The following is a 17,863-nucleotide window of genomic DNA, read 5'->3' as shown; positions in this document are numbered from 1 at the left end:
ACATTTTCTACAGTATCAGGAACTACATTTATATAGCCTAGTTGTTTCCCCTCTAATGACAGATGCCGGTAGGATTTACAAACACATCGCTACTTCAACCGACTCCCTCCCCCTGAAATGAAATCTGTCCCGACATTTATCCGTCTTGTTAACTGTAGCTCTTACCCATTTATCCCATTCGCATCAGGGCTCTCTCTTTCCGCTCCATTGCTCCCCATCCCTTCTTCCCATCATACTACAGGCCTGCTCACCTCCCAGGCTACTACTGACCTGTGTTCCCAGTATTTTATCCTCTTCTGTGGCAGCCGTTCCATCTTCAGCAATTGCAACGTACGTGTCCTCAGTTACTTGCTGGGTGTATTCCAGTCTCTGTCTTCGTGCTATCCACCGGAGCACCTACGTATTACCTACCAAAAGCACCCCTATATTTTTCTGCCTACAGCCTTCTACCGTACAGAACACACTTTCCTATCCGCAAATCGTTTTTCCCATTGCCGATTGTTCAACTTTTCAGTAAAGTGCGATACTGTTTTTTAGAACAACGTCACCAATGTTGCGACGTGATTCAAATGTATGTATTCTCTATTCTTATCGTCTCGACCTTGGATTTTAATTCAAATCACAAATAAAATCAATGGTCTTCCTGATTTATGTGAACTCCAACAGAATTCATATTTTCTGTTTTTAAAGCACTTGGCTGAAGCGCGGAGTGCTGTACCGCTGACAGCACCCCCTCCCCCCAATCCATATGGTGTGCGGTGACCACATAATGAAGATAGAAAGAAGAGAAAAGCATCGAAGAAGACCTTCCTCATGCATTTTTTCACTAAACCAGTTTTCTCCATTTACCACGTTCTAACCAAGGGCGCTCTCATACACAACCGTCATCACAAATGTAACTTCAGAGGCCCACCACCAGTGGAAAAATGTCTCCTCTGTAATACCCATTTCACTATCGATTGCAAAACTTCACGGTTCTGCGTGCACTGTAAAGTCCCAATTTTTTTCTAGCTTTCCCTCCCATTTGTAACTGTTACCTCGCACTTTGAAATAATTCTCTGCTATTGGACTAAATTATTTTTCATTTGCTTCACACAATAATAATTCGAGCTTTATAGCCACTCTCTAGCGCTATTTGAACTGAAAATTAAAAAGAAAATGTACTTATCATAGCAGTGTCAGGCGTAATACGAAGAATGGAAAACTCATTACAAATTTCAGAGAGATACTAATACTAACCCATATTATGACCTGCGCTGTATGATCTGTACCGTTTATTAATCTTGCTTTTCAACTTGGACGTGAGATTGGCTATGGGGCAAAAATGTCTATTGTGTGAAATAAATGGCAAGTAATTTACAATCAAACGATGGAAATTTCTTTAAAAATGTTCTACGTAACCGTGGAACACTAAGAAGGAAAAATGATTTATTTGCATTCTACCTGCTTTGCCAAACCCAAAACCAAATCCCCGCTTATCAATCCAGATATAAATATGGCAATTCGAACCACTCACAGTCTGATTCATCCAAATAAATACTTCTGCCCACTGCACACTACTGAAGACATCCTCAGACTCCACCGAACTATTAACCCCTTCCAACATCAATATACCCTCCAACCAAATTCTCTTGCAACTTGATGGTTTTGCTACTTCAACACCATCTACTCCCGAAACCAAGCCCTCTTTATATTTCGCTGCCTCAATGCTATTTACCCTTCTCCTGTACCAACCACTCTCTAGCCAATCATCATGGAAAAACAAGAATACAACATCTTGTTCCACAACATCCATCTCGTTTCAAGAGACAAGGCATGTTAATGAGCAGCGCGTCTCAGCACAATACAGATACCTTCATCTATAGTGAAACTGACCCGTGCCAGCACGTCTCTGGCTATCGACATAAGAGAAGCATTCTGCCGGTCCTGTGTGACACTTGTGATCCGTGGTCGTGGCAGAAGTCAAGCACTGTTGGCTGGTGGGGCTTTCACAAGTTAACAGAGATGGTCCTCTGGAGTGCCTTGGGTAGCGACCACTCTCTGTGTTGGAGTTGATGTCGCAACGGATGAGTCAGAAGGGCTGCCCTGAGCTGTGCACATCGAGTACAGGCAGTTTCTCTGCCACTTCTCGATGTCAAGCACGGAAGATGGGGGCCGGATGAAGGCTGTTGGATCACCAATTACAACTGTGAGATTAATGAATTGTATTCGTATTTGCGAATATGGACCACCATCAGCTGTACAATGGAATGAGAACAATGAAAATTTGTACCAAACCGGAACAGGAGCCCGGATGTGCATTCATGTCCAAAGGAAATCAGCATCATACTTCTGAACAACAGGCACTGCAATATCTTATTTATCTGCCAGCACCGGGCAAGCGACCTTAAATGTATTGCCTGTACAGAAATATATATAGTTAATGTATGAGTGTAGATTGTAGACACATTGGCCCATTTTACGATGACAGGGGGGGGAAACGCTTCGTGCCGATTTCCATGAACGTGTGTACACGTTTTGTTCGTTAATCCACACTCATGCAATCTTCGACACATTTAGCCTGTGATGAAAGGGGAACGGGGTGGGAGAGAATCATGCTGGTTCGCGTAGACGGGTGTATGCGTTTTGGTTCGTTAACCTCCACTAAGGGAATGTTCGATATTTGGGCCCTGTGGAATGGGGAACCGATCCGCGCTAGTTTTCGAGGTCGCGTGTATGTGTTTGAGTCGATTAACGCATCGATGATTATCAGACGTTTTAGGCCTTGTTCATTCTTTAACAGTGTAAACTCATTATCAGATTTTAACATTTTTGATTATTACGGCTTTCGCTCTTTGGCGTTACGCCATCACCCTCATTTTAAATATTTGCTATTACCTGTTGTATTGGAATTCTATTGAATAGCGTCATCTTGTCAATAAATTATTGTTACTATTTTGGCTGCTCACGTGACTGATGCAAAATTAAAGTAACTTTAGTGAGCTATTGTAAATTAAGGTGTTATGGAGGTAGTAAATAATAATTCCTACCACTCCTACTACCACCATTACGGTGTACATTGTAAATATTTTGGCTACACGTATCTGTGATGGCGGTATTTATGTCGGAGCACTGTTTATGTTCTGTACAGAGCTGGTACCTGGTCTGAAGATGAAACTGTATAATTTCGAACTAAATGTATCGAACTAGCAATATATCAGCTGAATCGAATGTACAGTAACAGCGTATTATGAAATACAGTGGAATGCGCCTACGGCTTAATGCGCCTACGGATCCATTCATGAATAAAAAAAAATTCCACTCATAGAGTTCTTTCCATTGTTACAGTTATCCATCCAAATAAAAACCAGTTGCTGCTTCTATGAAAGATCATCACTCGAGAACGGTTCGACCGATATGGCAGACTTTTTTTTGTTGTGTTCCTAATTGTCAACACAAGGTTTCCATGAAAGAAAATTTTTGTAAAATTCACCGGAAAGTCAGAAATCTGGAAGATATTTTCATATGGAGATCTCAATGAAAGAAATATGACTATTGGTTTGACTGTTCTATTGTCATATGTTTCCACAAAAAAGAGCGTTCAATTGACAGCTCTGCTGCCGCATGTTTGCACAAGAACGACGGATTCCGCATGGAATATTGATGTTTTAAGGAACAGAATAGAATTGAGAGCGTTATTTCTGTGTGTTATCGGTGGCGATCGTATCTTTGGTGTACTGCAAAAACTGAATTGGTGTCAGTTTTGGTAATCTGGTGTTTTGCAGACGTTCAATTTATTTCAGCTCGTCGTTTATATCTTTGAAAAAAAAAAATTGCCACCAGTGAGGCGTTGAAATATCGGTCGGAGTACGAATATTGCAGGCCAACCACCGATCATCGAGTCAACGAGATTGACGAAGGGTGTCGACAGGGTTTGAAGACAAATAGAGTAGTAATTGCGTAATAAAGCAGATGACAGAAATTATATGCTAAGCTGTGCTGTGAAAATGAGCTGTTGTGCTTTCCATTTCACAGTCATTTTTAACAGAGAACATGAAAGTTGTGCTTATGGATAATTTAGTAATTCTACCTTGTCGTAGAATAAAACCATGCGAAATACTGTCATTAAAGCTCCTATCCTCGCAGATCCAGTAACTGGGTAGGTCTCTCTCATACCCCATGCAGTACTGTGTCCAAACGATTTACCCATTTCTTTTGACTTCTATTCTCAATCAAGACTCCATTTGTAAATACACTCCTGGAAATGGAAAAAAGAACACATTGACACCGGTGTAGCAGACCCACCATACTTGCTCCGGACACTGCGAGAGGGCTGTACAAGCAATGATCACACGCACGGCACAGCGGACACACCAGGAACCGCGGTGTTGGCCGTCGAATGGCGCTAGCTGCGCAGCATTTGTGCACCGCCGCCGTCAGTGTCAGCCAGTTTGCCGTGGCATACGGAGCTCCATCGCAGTCTTTAACACTGGTAGCATGCCGCGACAGCGTGGACGTGAACCGTATGTGCAGTTGACGGACTTTGAGCGAGGGCGTATAGTGGGCATGCGGGAGGCCGGGTGGACGTACCGCCGAATTGCTCAACACGTGGGGCGTGAGGTCTCCACAGTACATCGATGTTGTCGCCAGTGAACGGCGGAAGGTGCACGTGCCCGTCGACCTGGGACCGGACCGCAGCGACGCACGGATGCACGCCAAGACCGTAGGATCCTACGCAGTGCCGTAGGGGACCGCACCGCCACTTCCCAGCAAATTAGGGACACTGTTGCTCCTGGGGTATCGGCGAGGACCATTCGCAACCGTCTCCATGAAGCTGGGCTACGGTCCCGCACACCGTTAGGCCGTCTTCCGCTCACGCCCCAACATCGTGCAGCCCGCCTCCAGTGGTGTCGCGACAGGCGTGAATGGAGGGACGAATGGAGACGTGTCGTCTTCAGCGATGAGAGTCGCTTCTGCCTTGGTGCCAATGATGGTCGTATGCGTGTTTGGCGCCGTGCAGGTGAGCGCCACAATCAGGACTGCATACGACCGAGGCACACAGGGCCAACACCCGGCATCATGGTGTGGGGAGCGATCTCCTACACTGGCCGTACACCACTGGTGATCGTCGAGGGGACACTGAATAGTGCACGGTACATCCAAACTGTTATCGAACAAATCGTTCTACCATTCCTAGACCGGCAAGGGAACTTGCTGTTCCAACAGGACAATGCACGTCCGCATGTATCCCGTGCCACCCAACGTGCTCTAGAAGGTGTAAGTCAACTACCCTGGCCAGCAAGATCTCCGGATCTGTCCCCCATTGAGCATGTTTGGGACTGGATGAAGCGTCGTCTCACGCGGTCTGCACGTCCAGCACGAACGCTGGTCCAACTGAGGCGCCAGGTGGAAATGGCATGGCAAGCCGTTCCACAGGACTACACCCAGCATCTCTACGATCGTCTCCATGGGAGAATAGCAGCCTGCATTGCTGCGAAAGATGGATATACACTGTACTAGTGCCGACATTGTGCATGCTCTGTTGCCTGTGTCTATGTGCCTGTGGTTCTGTCAGTGTGATCATGTGATGTATCTGACCCCAGGAATGTGTCAATAAAGTTTCCCCTTCCGGGGACAATGAACTCACGGTGTTCTTATTTCAATTTCCAGGAGTGTACATTAAATGAGGTCAGAGAGAGGGGGACGAGGGAACTTATAAACTACTGTATATGTTTCCAGAGTAACACTTACCTGGTGGAACCACATGGAAGACGCACGGGTCCACCTGCTCTCCAATGGTGTTTTTTGCCGTGCAGAAGAAGGTGCCGTATTCCGTGTCCTTGGTTGGCTGGTGGGGTCGCCACGACACGCCACTCGTCCACTCCACATACGATATCATCTCCCCGCTGGGACCCCTCAGATGCCATATGTAGGGCCCCTCATCCATCATCGACTTGCTGAACATCCAGTGGTAGCTGGTCGCTGGTGGGACAGCGTCCGCTGCGCAGTCCAACTCCACCTCCTCACCAAGGGCTACGGCGTAGACCATAGGATGCTGCAACCGGCAAACTGGTCTGTCTGTTCGATAAGAGAGACGTCTCATGAGTTGGAACACTCATAGCGAACAGCATATCCCAAATGTACACCAGTGGCTGGTGAGTATACTGTGTATGCTGTTCACCAATACACTGAAAAATTTATTGTGAGGACAAACGCAAGTTAATGCAAAAGGAAACGAAAAGGGCGCAGGAGTGTCTGATTAAAAATTTGGGAGTGAGCGAAACTCTGGGGTTCATCAGTCCTGTACGTATTTGGGGGTAATACTAAGAAGTGATATTCAGTGGGACGAACAAGTACAGTTATGAATGAGGACGGTGAATATAAGACATAAATAGTTCTGGTTCAAATGGTTCAAATGACTCTGAGCACTATGGGACTTAACATCTGAGGTCATCAGTCACCTAGATCTTAGAACTACTTAAAGCTAACTAACCTAAGGACATCACACACATCCATGCCCGAGGCAGGATTCGAACCTGCGACCGTAGCAGTCGCGTGGTAAATAGTTCAGGAAACTGAAGTGCACCAGTAAAGGAAATGACATTACAAGACGCTGGTGTGACCAATTACAGAATACTCTGTTTCGAGATCTTATGAAATATGTGTGACAATGCGCACTGAACGAATTCAGTGCATGTGGCTAGCATTGTAACAGGTCGATGTCTTCCGTAACAAACTGTAAGAGCGATTCTTAGGAACTTAAATGCAGAACTCTGGGAGAAAGGCAACAGGGTTTGCCTGAAACTAAACTGAGTAGCTAAACATGAAAGAATTCTGAGTACGGTACAGTGCCTTATTGTAAGTAGCTATCACTGATAAAATTAACGGTTTCGCCTTAGTTACATGGGAATTCTTGAGGGAATAAGAAGCTCACTGTAGTCAATGATTACTTCAGCCAAAGTTTCCGGAAATTTGGAAATTTGTGGTAAGGTTCTATGGGACCAAACTGCTGAAGTCATCGGTCCCTAAGCGTACACACTATTTAAAATAACTTTAACTTAGGCTAAGGACAACACACACTCCCTTGCCGGAGGAAGGAGTCAACCATTGACGGGGGCAGCCGCTAGGACCGTGACAAGATGACAGAGATCGCGCGGTTACCCCGTGTGGCAAAATTATTTGCGCGTGTCACACGGTACCATACTCAGAAAACTTACATGTCAAGTGTCTCTGGCCGCAGTAGCCTAGGCAATTGCATGTTGCCTGAATTTGAAAAATAAAAGAAAATCATGTATGCGAAGAAACTCATGTCATACTTCTCCTTCCAACACAGTACAGTAGTAGAAATCAGTATAATGGCATGGACATTTGCGGGAAAATTATAGTTATCAGTTGGAATAGATATGCACAACGTATACGCAACAGAATGAAATCCAGTATACCAAAAAAATTCAGTCTAATGGTATGGCGTTTGATGTCAGTCGTACAATCTATAACAAAACATCAACGATTCGGGTGGTAGAGGGAGCTACTCGGTATAAAGGCCCGCGGCTCTGTGCGGTGTTAGTGTGTGCGCACATTCCTTTACTGCAGGTAGAGAACAGACACCATTAGCGACAGTGGGTGTTGTGCACATCAACCACGACTGTGACAGCGCCACGCGGGAAAGAGTTATGAAGTGTTGAAAAAGCGAAAGTCGACACGTAGAAGGAAATGGGACTCTGTAATCGTCAAATCGCCAGGAAGTTGAACCTGGGCGCAAGATGTGGACACAACGGAAAATGTGGGTTAATCGGAAAATTATTTGAGGCATAAAAAGGTTCCTTTTTGGCGAAGCAGACGCCACCAACAGTTATTCTTCTCAACTTGCTGCAGATTTACAGTCGTCAGTAACTGCCAGACGTGTTGACAGATCTTGTCACATGACTAATATTTGCATTCAAGAAACGACTGCAGAAATCCGCATTAACACCCAAACATAAACAGGCTGGATTGGAGTTTGCTGAAAAACGTATGTCGAGGACTTCAGGATGGAATAAAGCGATCTTCGGTGTTGAGAAGAAGTATTGGTTAAAAACAGACTTGGTTGCACTTTTATTTTCTTTATTTTTCAACGATGCGTTTCGCCTTATTGAGGCATCTTCAGGTTACATTTTCTAGATGGACGCGAGAGGCACCAAGATCTGCATAACGCGTTCCCGTTCACAGGAGCGAGTAATAGAGTAAGATGGGGGCAACCAAGACTGTTTTTAACCAATTCTGTTAAGCACTGGTTTGCTGTATGCCACATACGGATTGGAAGAATTTCTTGAGAAGAAGTTTAATTTAGATGAGCAGGATGGATTTGAGTGTTATTGACATGATCTGAGAACAGAGCAGTAGGAAAGAATTAGGAGAACTTTTGGTGGTGGAAATGTTGTGATCGGTTCAAATGGTTCAAATGGCTCTGAGCACTATGGGACTTAACATCTGAGGTCATCAGTCCCCTAGAACTCAGAACTACTTAAACCTAACTAACCTAAGGACATCACACACATCCATGCCCGAGGCAGGATTCGAACCTGCGACCGTACCGGTCGCGTGGTTCCAGACTGAAGCGCCTAGAACCGCTCCACCAGAAGTGTTGTGACTTTGGCAGTCTTCTGCGCTAGAGATACAGCACGCATTCCTTGGCTGAACACTTGCGTGAACTTAAGCATGCACACTGAGATGCTAGAAACAGAACTGCTTAGAATGTATGAGGACGTAGGGGACTAATGTTTCAACAAGATAATGCATCTGTGTGTGATTCAGATAGAAACAAAAAGTGAGTTAAAGGTAGCGATGTCTTCTGTTGCCTGCACGAAGCTTGTATATGAACTTCGTAGTGAATTTCTGTGGAATACTTGCGAGTCTTGTTTATCCCATTGAAAAGCAACTGAAGACCGCATTTCAGATGAAGAGAGCGCTACGAGACGAATAGGCGACAATTTCACTGCCACAACTACAAACCCTAACAAAGCCGATTCTGAAGAGAATTCTTGAGGTAAATGGGAAGAACGGAGTACTAACATTGCAATAACATAACAGCGCAGTGAGTGCCTTTACACCAATTTCCATCCGGGATATTGAAACGCCTTGCTTTGTTACTTGTGTTAAGAAAGGAAGTTTGTAATTCCGTCACGATTGTTTATGTCTTACATGAAATTAGTACTTTCGTACATTCGATACATGTATGCTTCAGAGATTATACTAATACTTCCGCGGAACCCTGTTTTTATAGTTATTTTCACAATTATATGTATCTCTCTCTCTCTCTGTCTCTCTCTCTCTCTCTTTCATTCTCACTCTCTCTCTCTTTCCCACACACACACACAGACACACACACACACACACACACACACACACACACAGCGTTATACCAATCACCTGCGGAAATAGCTAAAAAAGCCGACAATATTCATCTTGAGATTGAAGCTGAATTCTAGTTTTTGTTTCCTTTCAAAATAGATGGCCGCTGTGGCCGAGTGGTTCTAACTGCTTCAGTCTGGAACCGCGCTGCTGCTACGATACAGGTTCGAATCCTGCCTCGGGCATGGATGAGTGTTGTCCTTAGGTCAGTTAGGTTTAAGTAGTTCTAAGTATAGGGGACTGATGACCTCAGATGATAAGTCGCATAGCGCGTAGAGCCTTTCAAAACAAACCTTTTGACAATAGTTCTACTTTGAGCAAACACGATTTAATTTCTGTTCGCCCAGACTTGATTTGGTCATATTTCACCATTTTAAGCTGTTTTATTTTAGATTCTGTCGAATAATAGTAAAAATTGCGTGGCAGTATAATAGATTCCGGGTTGTATACAAAACACGTTAATAAGTTTTATACTTTCACATCATTAACTAGTATTCGTGTAGGGTCTGTAGTTCAGCTAATGTGTTTGAACAAATTGTCAATTATTAAAAATGTTCCTCCAGTACCTGACTTACAGTGAACAAAATTGTCCGGCATAAACGGAACCTTTAGGGTTACCAAATATAATTACCAGTACCCAGCGGGTCAACTAGGTAGAATGGTAAGTAGGTTCGTAGGTTATGTTAGGTTGTAACCAAGCACATTTGGTGAGTCATTAGACAAGGTTATTTTCAAGACTAACAACTATACCAGAATGTTAACGAATTGGAAACACAAACAGTTTAAAACTGACTTCATAAAAAATTAATAAATAGAAGTACGACCAAATTGGAGTAGACAGTTGTCAGAAATTTCTGCCAAATTGTAAAATTAGCGTTACTTGGATTGGCGATAAGATTAACTGGTTGCTGAAAGGAGCTTGGAAGTATACTATATACACAGCATTGACAGAAACAGACTGAAAAGCTTGTATGGGTGTTGTATGTTATGTTCTGCTGAGAAATAACTGTCAGGAAAAAATACCATACATTGTGCCGTTTCGAAGTTAATTACCATTGAAGCTACAGAATCAGGCCGGTGCACGCGCAAACTCAGGCGGTCCGCCGGATACAATTAGTGTCAGTTGTCCTCAGTGTGTAGATGCAGCGGACGAGACTGCTCCACCTGGGGCTTTGGCTCGATCCTTACTACCGTCCCATGTTCAATTTTTGTATCGGTCTCTGGTTCGAGTTTAGGAAACCAAATTAAGTACACCTTGGCGACACTGTCTCTAGCGTGCCGCTTGAATTCGCACCGCAACAATGTGACTGGCTAACGTCAGTGCAGAATAACGCAGAAAAGGCACAAAATACCTATTTTTTATGAAGGCATATTTCTCAGCACAACCTGCCCTGCCACAGTCATACAAGTTTATCAGACTTTTTCTAACCGCCCTATATATCTTACTGGAAAATTTCAAGGCACTCAAGGACTGTGTTCAGTGGCACAAAGGTAGACAGTGTTTGCAGCATTCATTTTAGAAAATAAAAATGAAACACCGACGAGTATGTAGTCCTGTTGAACAATTTCATCTTTTGATCGGAGTCGCATTGTGGGCCGGCGAGCACCTTGGTACATACGGTGTTTCAGATAAAGTGTATGCTTTCGTAACTTACAAAATAATGGGCGACGGGAATATTTATTGAACTAGGTCCACATAAGAAATGTTACACTTTCTGCATGGCTATAGATATAGTTTATTGAGTAACTTTTCAGAGAGTTGCTGCAACGAGATACAATTTCTTTAAAAAGAACATTAGTTTTTCTATTATGTGGCTTATGTGTTTGAGCCGGGAGTGCACAATTCAATTTAAATCACATTTCTGTCACGATTACTTTGGTAGCTTGAAACCTACAAACTGTTAGGGATGGATGCAACGTACTGTACATAACACTTGCCTGTGTGCAAATGGATGTTCTGGTGGTGGTATGTTGATGGAGTTGAGGTCTTCAAATGTGTACCCAGGTTTCTGAATGGACTACGCAACGTAACTTTTAAACGACCTGCGGACTAGATGCAATGTCGCCAGTGTCACGGAGCGACAACCTTCCTCGAGGCACCCTTGGGGTTGTGCGTCCAGTGAAACAAACACGATTCCTTTCCTATCTCCGAAGGTGTTAAATCGTGCGGGTCATTCCTGAGGACAACGGCACCGCAGCCCATCTTCTAAGTAACCTGTTTCTCAGTTCTTGCACAACATTAAGTGCAGAATGGGCTGGGTGACCGTCGTTCTACATGCGTATAGGGACTCTAATGTATATAAGGACAATTTCAAGTAGGGTACCTAAACTGACGACGATAAAAGCTCGGTACATCTTACTTGATACTCTACCTGCACTCTATAGAAATGTGACGTAAACTGATTTGTACACAGTCGGTTTCAATAGATCAGCTACATGATAGAAAATACCGGCCAGTTGGGAACATTTGAGCAGAGAGGGCTGTGAAGAAGACGTCAGCCATTAGCAAACTGACCGACCTCTCTCTAGGACGACAACGCGACAGCAGCGTCCCCTAGGCAAAGAGAACATAAGGGCCGCTACCAACTGGTCGCAGCCCAATTGAAGACTACCCCTGTTCCACAGAAGCGTCAAGACCATCGACCTAGATAGAAGCATCCAGTGTACTACTTCACCTGTATTGGAATCGTTATACTGGAAGACACTGATTATTTTGCATGTCACCCTTTGCTGGCGACACATCTGCTTTTTTCAAAGTTAATTATTTAATTATTTATTTTCTGTAATAAGAACTCATTAATACGATTTGCTTTGACTGTTGTCTAGCGATCCAAGAAGCAGGTCTGCTAGACACCCTATCTTGGACAACTAGACAGGATACAACAGAAAAAACTGATGTTATATTTTGAAAACTGTCTCTCGTTGCTGCAGCTCTCTGGAAAACAATTCAGTAAACGACGTTCATAGCCCCGAAGAAAATATAATGAGTCTTACGTCGATCTGTCTCTATAAATATATCTTTCACCAATTACTTTGTAAGTTACAGAGGCTTAGGCTCTACATGAACATACTTTGTGTGTATCGATGGATTACTAACGCATCTTTAGGGTATGATGTATCGATGGTGTTTCGCTGCTCTCTGCAGTGGTCCGCAGGACTTTCCCAAACTCTCAAGCTCTTAAATTCCACTTAGTTCAGACACATGTAAAGACGACGCATTGTGTGAGCAGCGGTGGCCTACCGAACAGCATCCAGGGAGATATTCCGACACGTCTTGTACCTACTGTGTCACCAAGAGTCATTTGGAACCGTCTTCTGGCAGCAGGACTAGGACTACGTGTGCTTGTGGCCAGGCTACCACCTACATCGTGACACCGCCATACTCTGGTGTCGTGAAAGGGTAGACTGGAGAGTGTAATGACGTTCCATTGTCTTCAGTGATGATAGTGGGTTCTATGTGCATGCGAGTGGTGGACGTACACGTGTACGGTGAAGACATGCTGTGTGGCCTGCCTCACATGTCTCTCACCAGCAATCAAGCTGTGGAGGGAGGGAGGGTATCATTAGTTACAACTCGTAGTGACGTAGTATTTCAGCAAGGTGAAGTAACCAGTGACCGGTAAGTTTCTTAAGTTGTTGTCCCCATGGTACTACCATTTCATCTACAGGGCGGTGATGTCTTCATGCACGTTCATATACGGCTGAAGCGACATAACGTACATATCGTGGTGCCCAACGATTACCCTGGCCAGAAAAATAACGAAATATGTCGCAAACTAAGCTGGTATGCTTAACTGGGCAATTACACGTTCTCCAGAGCCTATAAGAACTAATGCCAATTCGTAACAGAAGGTGGATGACGCTTAGGACAATCTGTCGCTGGATGAAATTTGGTAGCTTAATGATCGTTTGCTAGCGGGAACACACGCTTGTATATCTGAAGAGAAGGGTACGCACTGTATTGATGCGACTGCTTTGGCTCTCTTTATTGCGATACGTGTGTTTCATTAGCGTTGACTTTTTAATCATACACTGCTACACTGGTTGACTACCTGCGACACAATAAAATGGCTTTGTCCTTGAGCGTGTTGCAATTTTTCCTGGCAGTATATATACAGGGTGAGTCACCAGGTTTTGCTCCGGTTGCTGGAGGTTACTGCTTAGGTTATTTGGAACAAAAAATGTACTTACAGTAATGTGATGAGATCCATAACTAAGAAGCCTCTACAGAGTTCCGAAACATGGAGCGCTACACTTGTGGTCACAGGACACACGATCAGTCTTAGGTAGACAACTGCAGCGAGTGGTACGTTTGCATAACAACCAAGTTTTTGATACTGCAGTCACTGTTTACTGTTATTGTCTCCTGTGTTCAGTGCACTTGGCGATGTCGTACAAGTTTTCGTCGCAGGAGTATGGAGAGGTGGTGTACATTTTGAGCTTCTATGATGGTAGATCACGTAACTAATGAGGAGGTATTGAATAGGATTGGGGAGAAGAGAAGTTTGTGGCACAACTTGACTAGAAGAAGGGATCGGTTGGTAGGACATGTTTTGAGGCATCAAGGGATCACAAATTTAGCATTGGAGGGCAGTGTGGAGGGTAAAAATCGTAGAGGGAGACCAAGAGATGACTACACTAAGCAGATTCAGAAGGATGTAGGTTGCAGTAGGTACTGGGAGATGAAGAAGCTTGCACAGGATAGAGTAGCATGGAGAGCTGCATCAAACCAGTCTCAGGACTGAAGACCACAACAAACATGATGGTAATGTGAAAGCTGCTGTTGCCGAATATCACTGTCGGTATCCTGATCGTAGGATTCCGAGTGACAAATATTTAGTGGAACATATCGAACATTGCTAGGAACTGGTACTCTTCCCAGTATTCGTATTCACTCCGAAAGACATCGTGACGTTCAAGAAGAGGAAAACATTCTTAATTCAGTAGAGCGCAGTCCTCGTTCAAGTACAAGACGCCTAGCTACACGACTGAACGTTTTACGATCTAAGGTATGTAGGATACTTCATGATAATGGACTGTATCCTTTCCATGTGCAGAAAGTTGATCATTTAGAGCCACATGATTGTACCAACCGTTTGCACTTTTGTAACTGGTTAAATGGAAATCGGCATCTCTATCGCTTCATAACGTACTGTGATGAGGCAACCTTTACAGGAGATGTCATTAACGACATGCATAACATGCATGTCTGGGCAGACGAACATCCCCAAGCCACAGTAGTATCTCAATTTCAACGCAGATCCAGTGTCAATGTCTGGTATTGTGTTGTGAGTGACCTGTAACTGGGGCCGTTTATTCTCCCGGGAAATTTAAATGGTCAGATGTAAGGTAACTTTTTACGAGAAGACCTAGCGCAGCTTCTTGAAGATGATTCTCTGGAAACAAGACACCACATGTACGTCCAACATAACGGGGCAGCTACACACTTCCACCGTTAGGTAAAAGCTTATCTAAATCGGCAATTCCCACATCGATGAACAGGTCGCGCGGGCCCTATCAACTGGCCTGCCAGATCCCCAGATTTTACACTCCTAGATTACTGCATCTGGGGGTGGATGAAAGACATCGTGTACGAAGTGAAGGTGGAAACACGAGAAGAACTGATACAAAGCATTTTCGAAGCCGCGACGTCAATAACGAACGAGTTTGTGAAATTACGAAATGCTCCTAGCGTGGTTCAAACCTGTGCGAATCTTTGTCTTCAAATGCAGGGAGGAAATTTTCAACACATGCTTTAAATCCACACTGAATGCAAGAGACTGTTACAAAATTGTTTACATTAATTATTAAGTGAATTTTTGTTAGTGAAATCCTACAAAAAAGTTTTTTCCTGCCATTTTCCTTTGTTTTTCAATTACTGTAACTTCTTAGTGATGGACCTTATCTCATTACTTTCATTTTTTGTTCCAATTAACCTAAGAATTACCCTCCAGAATCCGGGGGAAAACCCCTAAATACACACATCAAAAAAAAGTTTTCCATCACCCTAGTTCCCAAAACTCCTGATGACAGACGTTGACTGTGGGCATTATATCACAGACACAGCCCTTTGACTCTTCAGAGATGTCACTAAACCCGCCCAAAGACGTAACCAACCATGCATGCATTAGACGGAGGGGATCCGATAGTCGATCAGTCCCAGTCATTCCACCAGGAAGGAGATCCACGGCTCCTGTTGTTTGCAGTTCAACCATGCCAAGACGCGGTTCGATCGCGTCCGCATTGTTAGTTTGTGCCAGGAAGGGCTTTAAACAAGGGAAGAATCCTTGCGTCTTGGAGTGAACTAAGTGATGTTGTTCTGACATGGAGGAAATACAGAGAGTAATATCGATGACATTCCTCGCTCAGGCCGCCCAAGGGCTACTACTGCAGTGGATGACCGCTACCTATGGATTATGTCTCGGACGAACACTGACAGCAACGACACCATGTTCAATAATGCTTTTCGTGCTGCCACAGGACGTCGTGTTACGACTCAAACTGTCTGCAATAGGCATGACGCGCAACTTCACTCTCGAACTATTGGATAGCATGCCACGACGAATACAGTCATGCATCAATGCAAGAAGACTTGCCACTGGGTATTAGAGGTAACGGCGTGTACAGCAATCTGGACCACTACCTCTGAAGGTCTCGCTGTATGGTAGAACAACATGCAATGTGTGGTTTTCATGAGGAATAAAAAGAACGGAAATGATGTTTATGTTGATCTCTACTCCTATTTTCTGTACAGGTTCCTGTTCTCCCAGAATCGAGGTGATGTAAAACTTTTTTTGACGTATGGATGTACCGCTACTTGAGCCACAGTAGATGGGAAACAATTTACCGTATGGGTACCCAAATATATAGGACTGCTTTTCGGACTGTGTACAGCACGTTTTTCGTTGTTAGTAGGGTTAGTGTAATGACTTGGCGTTAGGAGCAAGTGCTCTTACGGTGAAGTAGGATTGAAACACAAGCGTCAGTGTGCATTAAAAGTGCAGACAGACAACAAGGATAGGGAGAAGATGAGTATGGCTGTACTGTAAAGCTGTTTTATCAAAACAGTGCTGGTATCGACGAATACCGACGGATTCAAGGAATATGGAGTGATCCTCTTTCCACACCGGAGATGAAGAAAGGTATTCGGAAGAACGAACTGACTATTTGGGGATTGCTCCTCAGAGAAACCAGCGGCCATCTGCGCTGCAAGTTGTTGAAGACGTTACAGTTTCCATGTTTCCATTCTTGAGAATGCTGGATGCACTCTGAGATTTTGGAGCAGAGCGTGATCAGTGTTACGACAGTTGAATTTTCCATGGTTCACCATTCTAAAAGTGCTGTTAACATGAGTGAAATGCGGTTTTCGGCTGTCGTGGATGCAGAGGGTCGTCACACTGAGTAACGTTTGCAACCTGGAACGTATTATGACAAGCAATCAACAAAACGTTATTTCTCCTCCGAATGTGCTTATGAATGTTTCCACAATGTTTCCTTGCCCTGCGATGATTCGGTTTTCACGGTTTTCTCGGATGCCTTCTCAAGTAGCGAAGGTTTGAAGGGCCGAACGCGCTGTTCGGGCAAGGAACCACTATTATGGACTTCACTCGCTCGTCCACAAGGGGACCCAAACGACCGCCCATTCGTCTACGAGCACCGTCCACCACCAAACTGCTGCTGTTCAGGACAGAAACACCCTCTCTCCCTATAGCCAGTGCACCGCTGCCCACTCCTCAAACAACAGTCAGAACCCCTTCCCAGTTCGAAAGTGCTATTTCATTGAAGAAGCAGCGCAGCGAGCGGTTAAAATCGGTGGACCGTGACAGATATTGAGCGTGCCGAACAGTGACTCATCTGCTAATGTTGTAGTACGTTGCTGCGCCCACGTAAGTGTCACATTTCGCAAACAAATATATGATCCTAGCGTACAGACGTTAAAAGGCATTTAACAAAACACTGGTGACAGCAGAAAATAACTTATAAAATAAAGGCAGTAACATACGCAGTTGCTGAGTGGTAAAGTGCCAGACCACTAATCCGAAAGTATGTGGATCGATCCCCATTCCCTTCCAGGACTTTAAACTGTCAGTTATCAAGTCTTTCAGTTCTGGAAGTCATGGCTACTGTGGGAACTACCGAACTGCTTCGTAATTCGGGGTCGATGTTTAACTGTAAGCCTCCATACAATAGGCTGGTCGGAGGAGTGAAACGGCTTACCACCTCCAACAGGGGCATGGCTTAGCAAAGTGCGATGTTAGCAGCTTTGCTGTTAAGATAATACAACATTAACAGTCTCGAATATTTTCATTTACAGTCCTAAGATTCTTTTTTGCAATACAAGTAAATTACTGCTGAGATACCTGCAGAGACAAACTGCCAAAATGTCAGCCAACGGAAGACGACAGACACGTACACTCTTTGACATAAAACTCGACCGGCGGCCGGCCGCTGCAGAGGCGAAGTCCGCGCCGATCGCCACATGGGACAAATAAAC

General features: G+C 44.3%; 1 protein-coding gene across 2 annotated transcripts in view; it reads right to left on the bottom strand.

Moving 5' to 3' along the window:
• The window catches only part of LOC126187593 (B-cell receptor CD22-like), a 173,807-nt gene that overhangs the window by 46,072 nt on the left and 109,872 nt on the right, over window positions 1-17,863 (bottom strand). For both annotated transcript variants that reach the window (XM_049928777.1, XM_049928778.1), the window contains exon 7: window positions 5,731-6,057. In XM_049928777.1, coding sequence (XP_049784734.1) covers window positions 5,731-6,057 — 327 coding nt within the window. The remainder of the gene's footprint in view (window positions 1-5,730; window positions 6,058-17,863) is intronic.

Source organism: Schistocerca cancellata, chromosome 5, assembly GCF_023864275.1.
Source record: "Schistocerca cancellata isolate TAMUIC-IGC-003103 chromosome 5, iqSchCanc2.1, whole genome shotgun sequence".
In the NCBI taxonomy this organism is placed as follows: Eukaryota; Metazoa; Arthropoda; class Insecta; order Orthoptera; family Acrididae; genus Schistocerca; species Schistocerca cancellata.
Note: the sequence above shows the minus strand (reverse complement) of the source record. Positions and strands in the feature narration are given on the sequence as shown.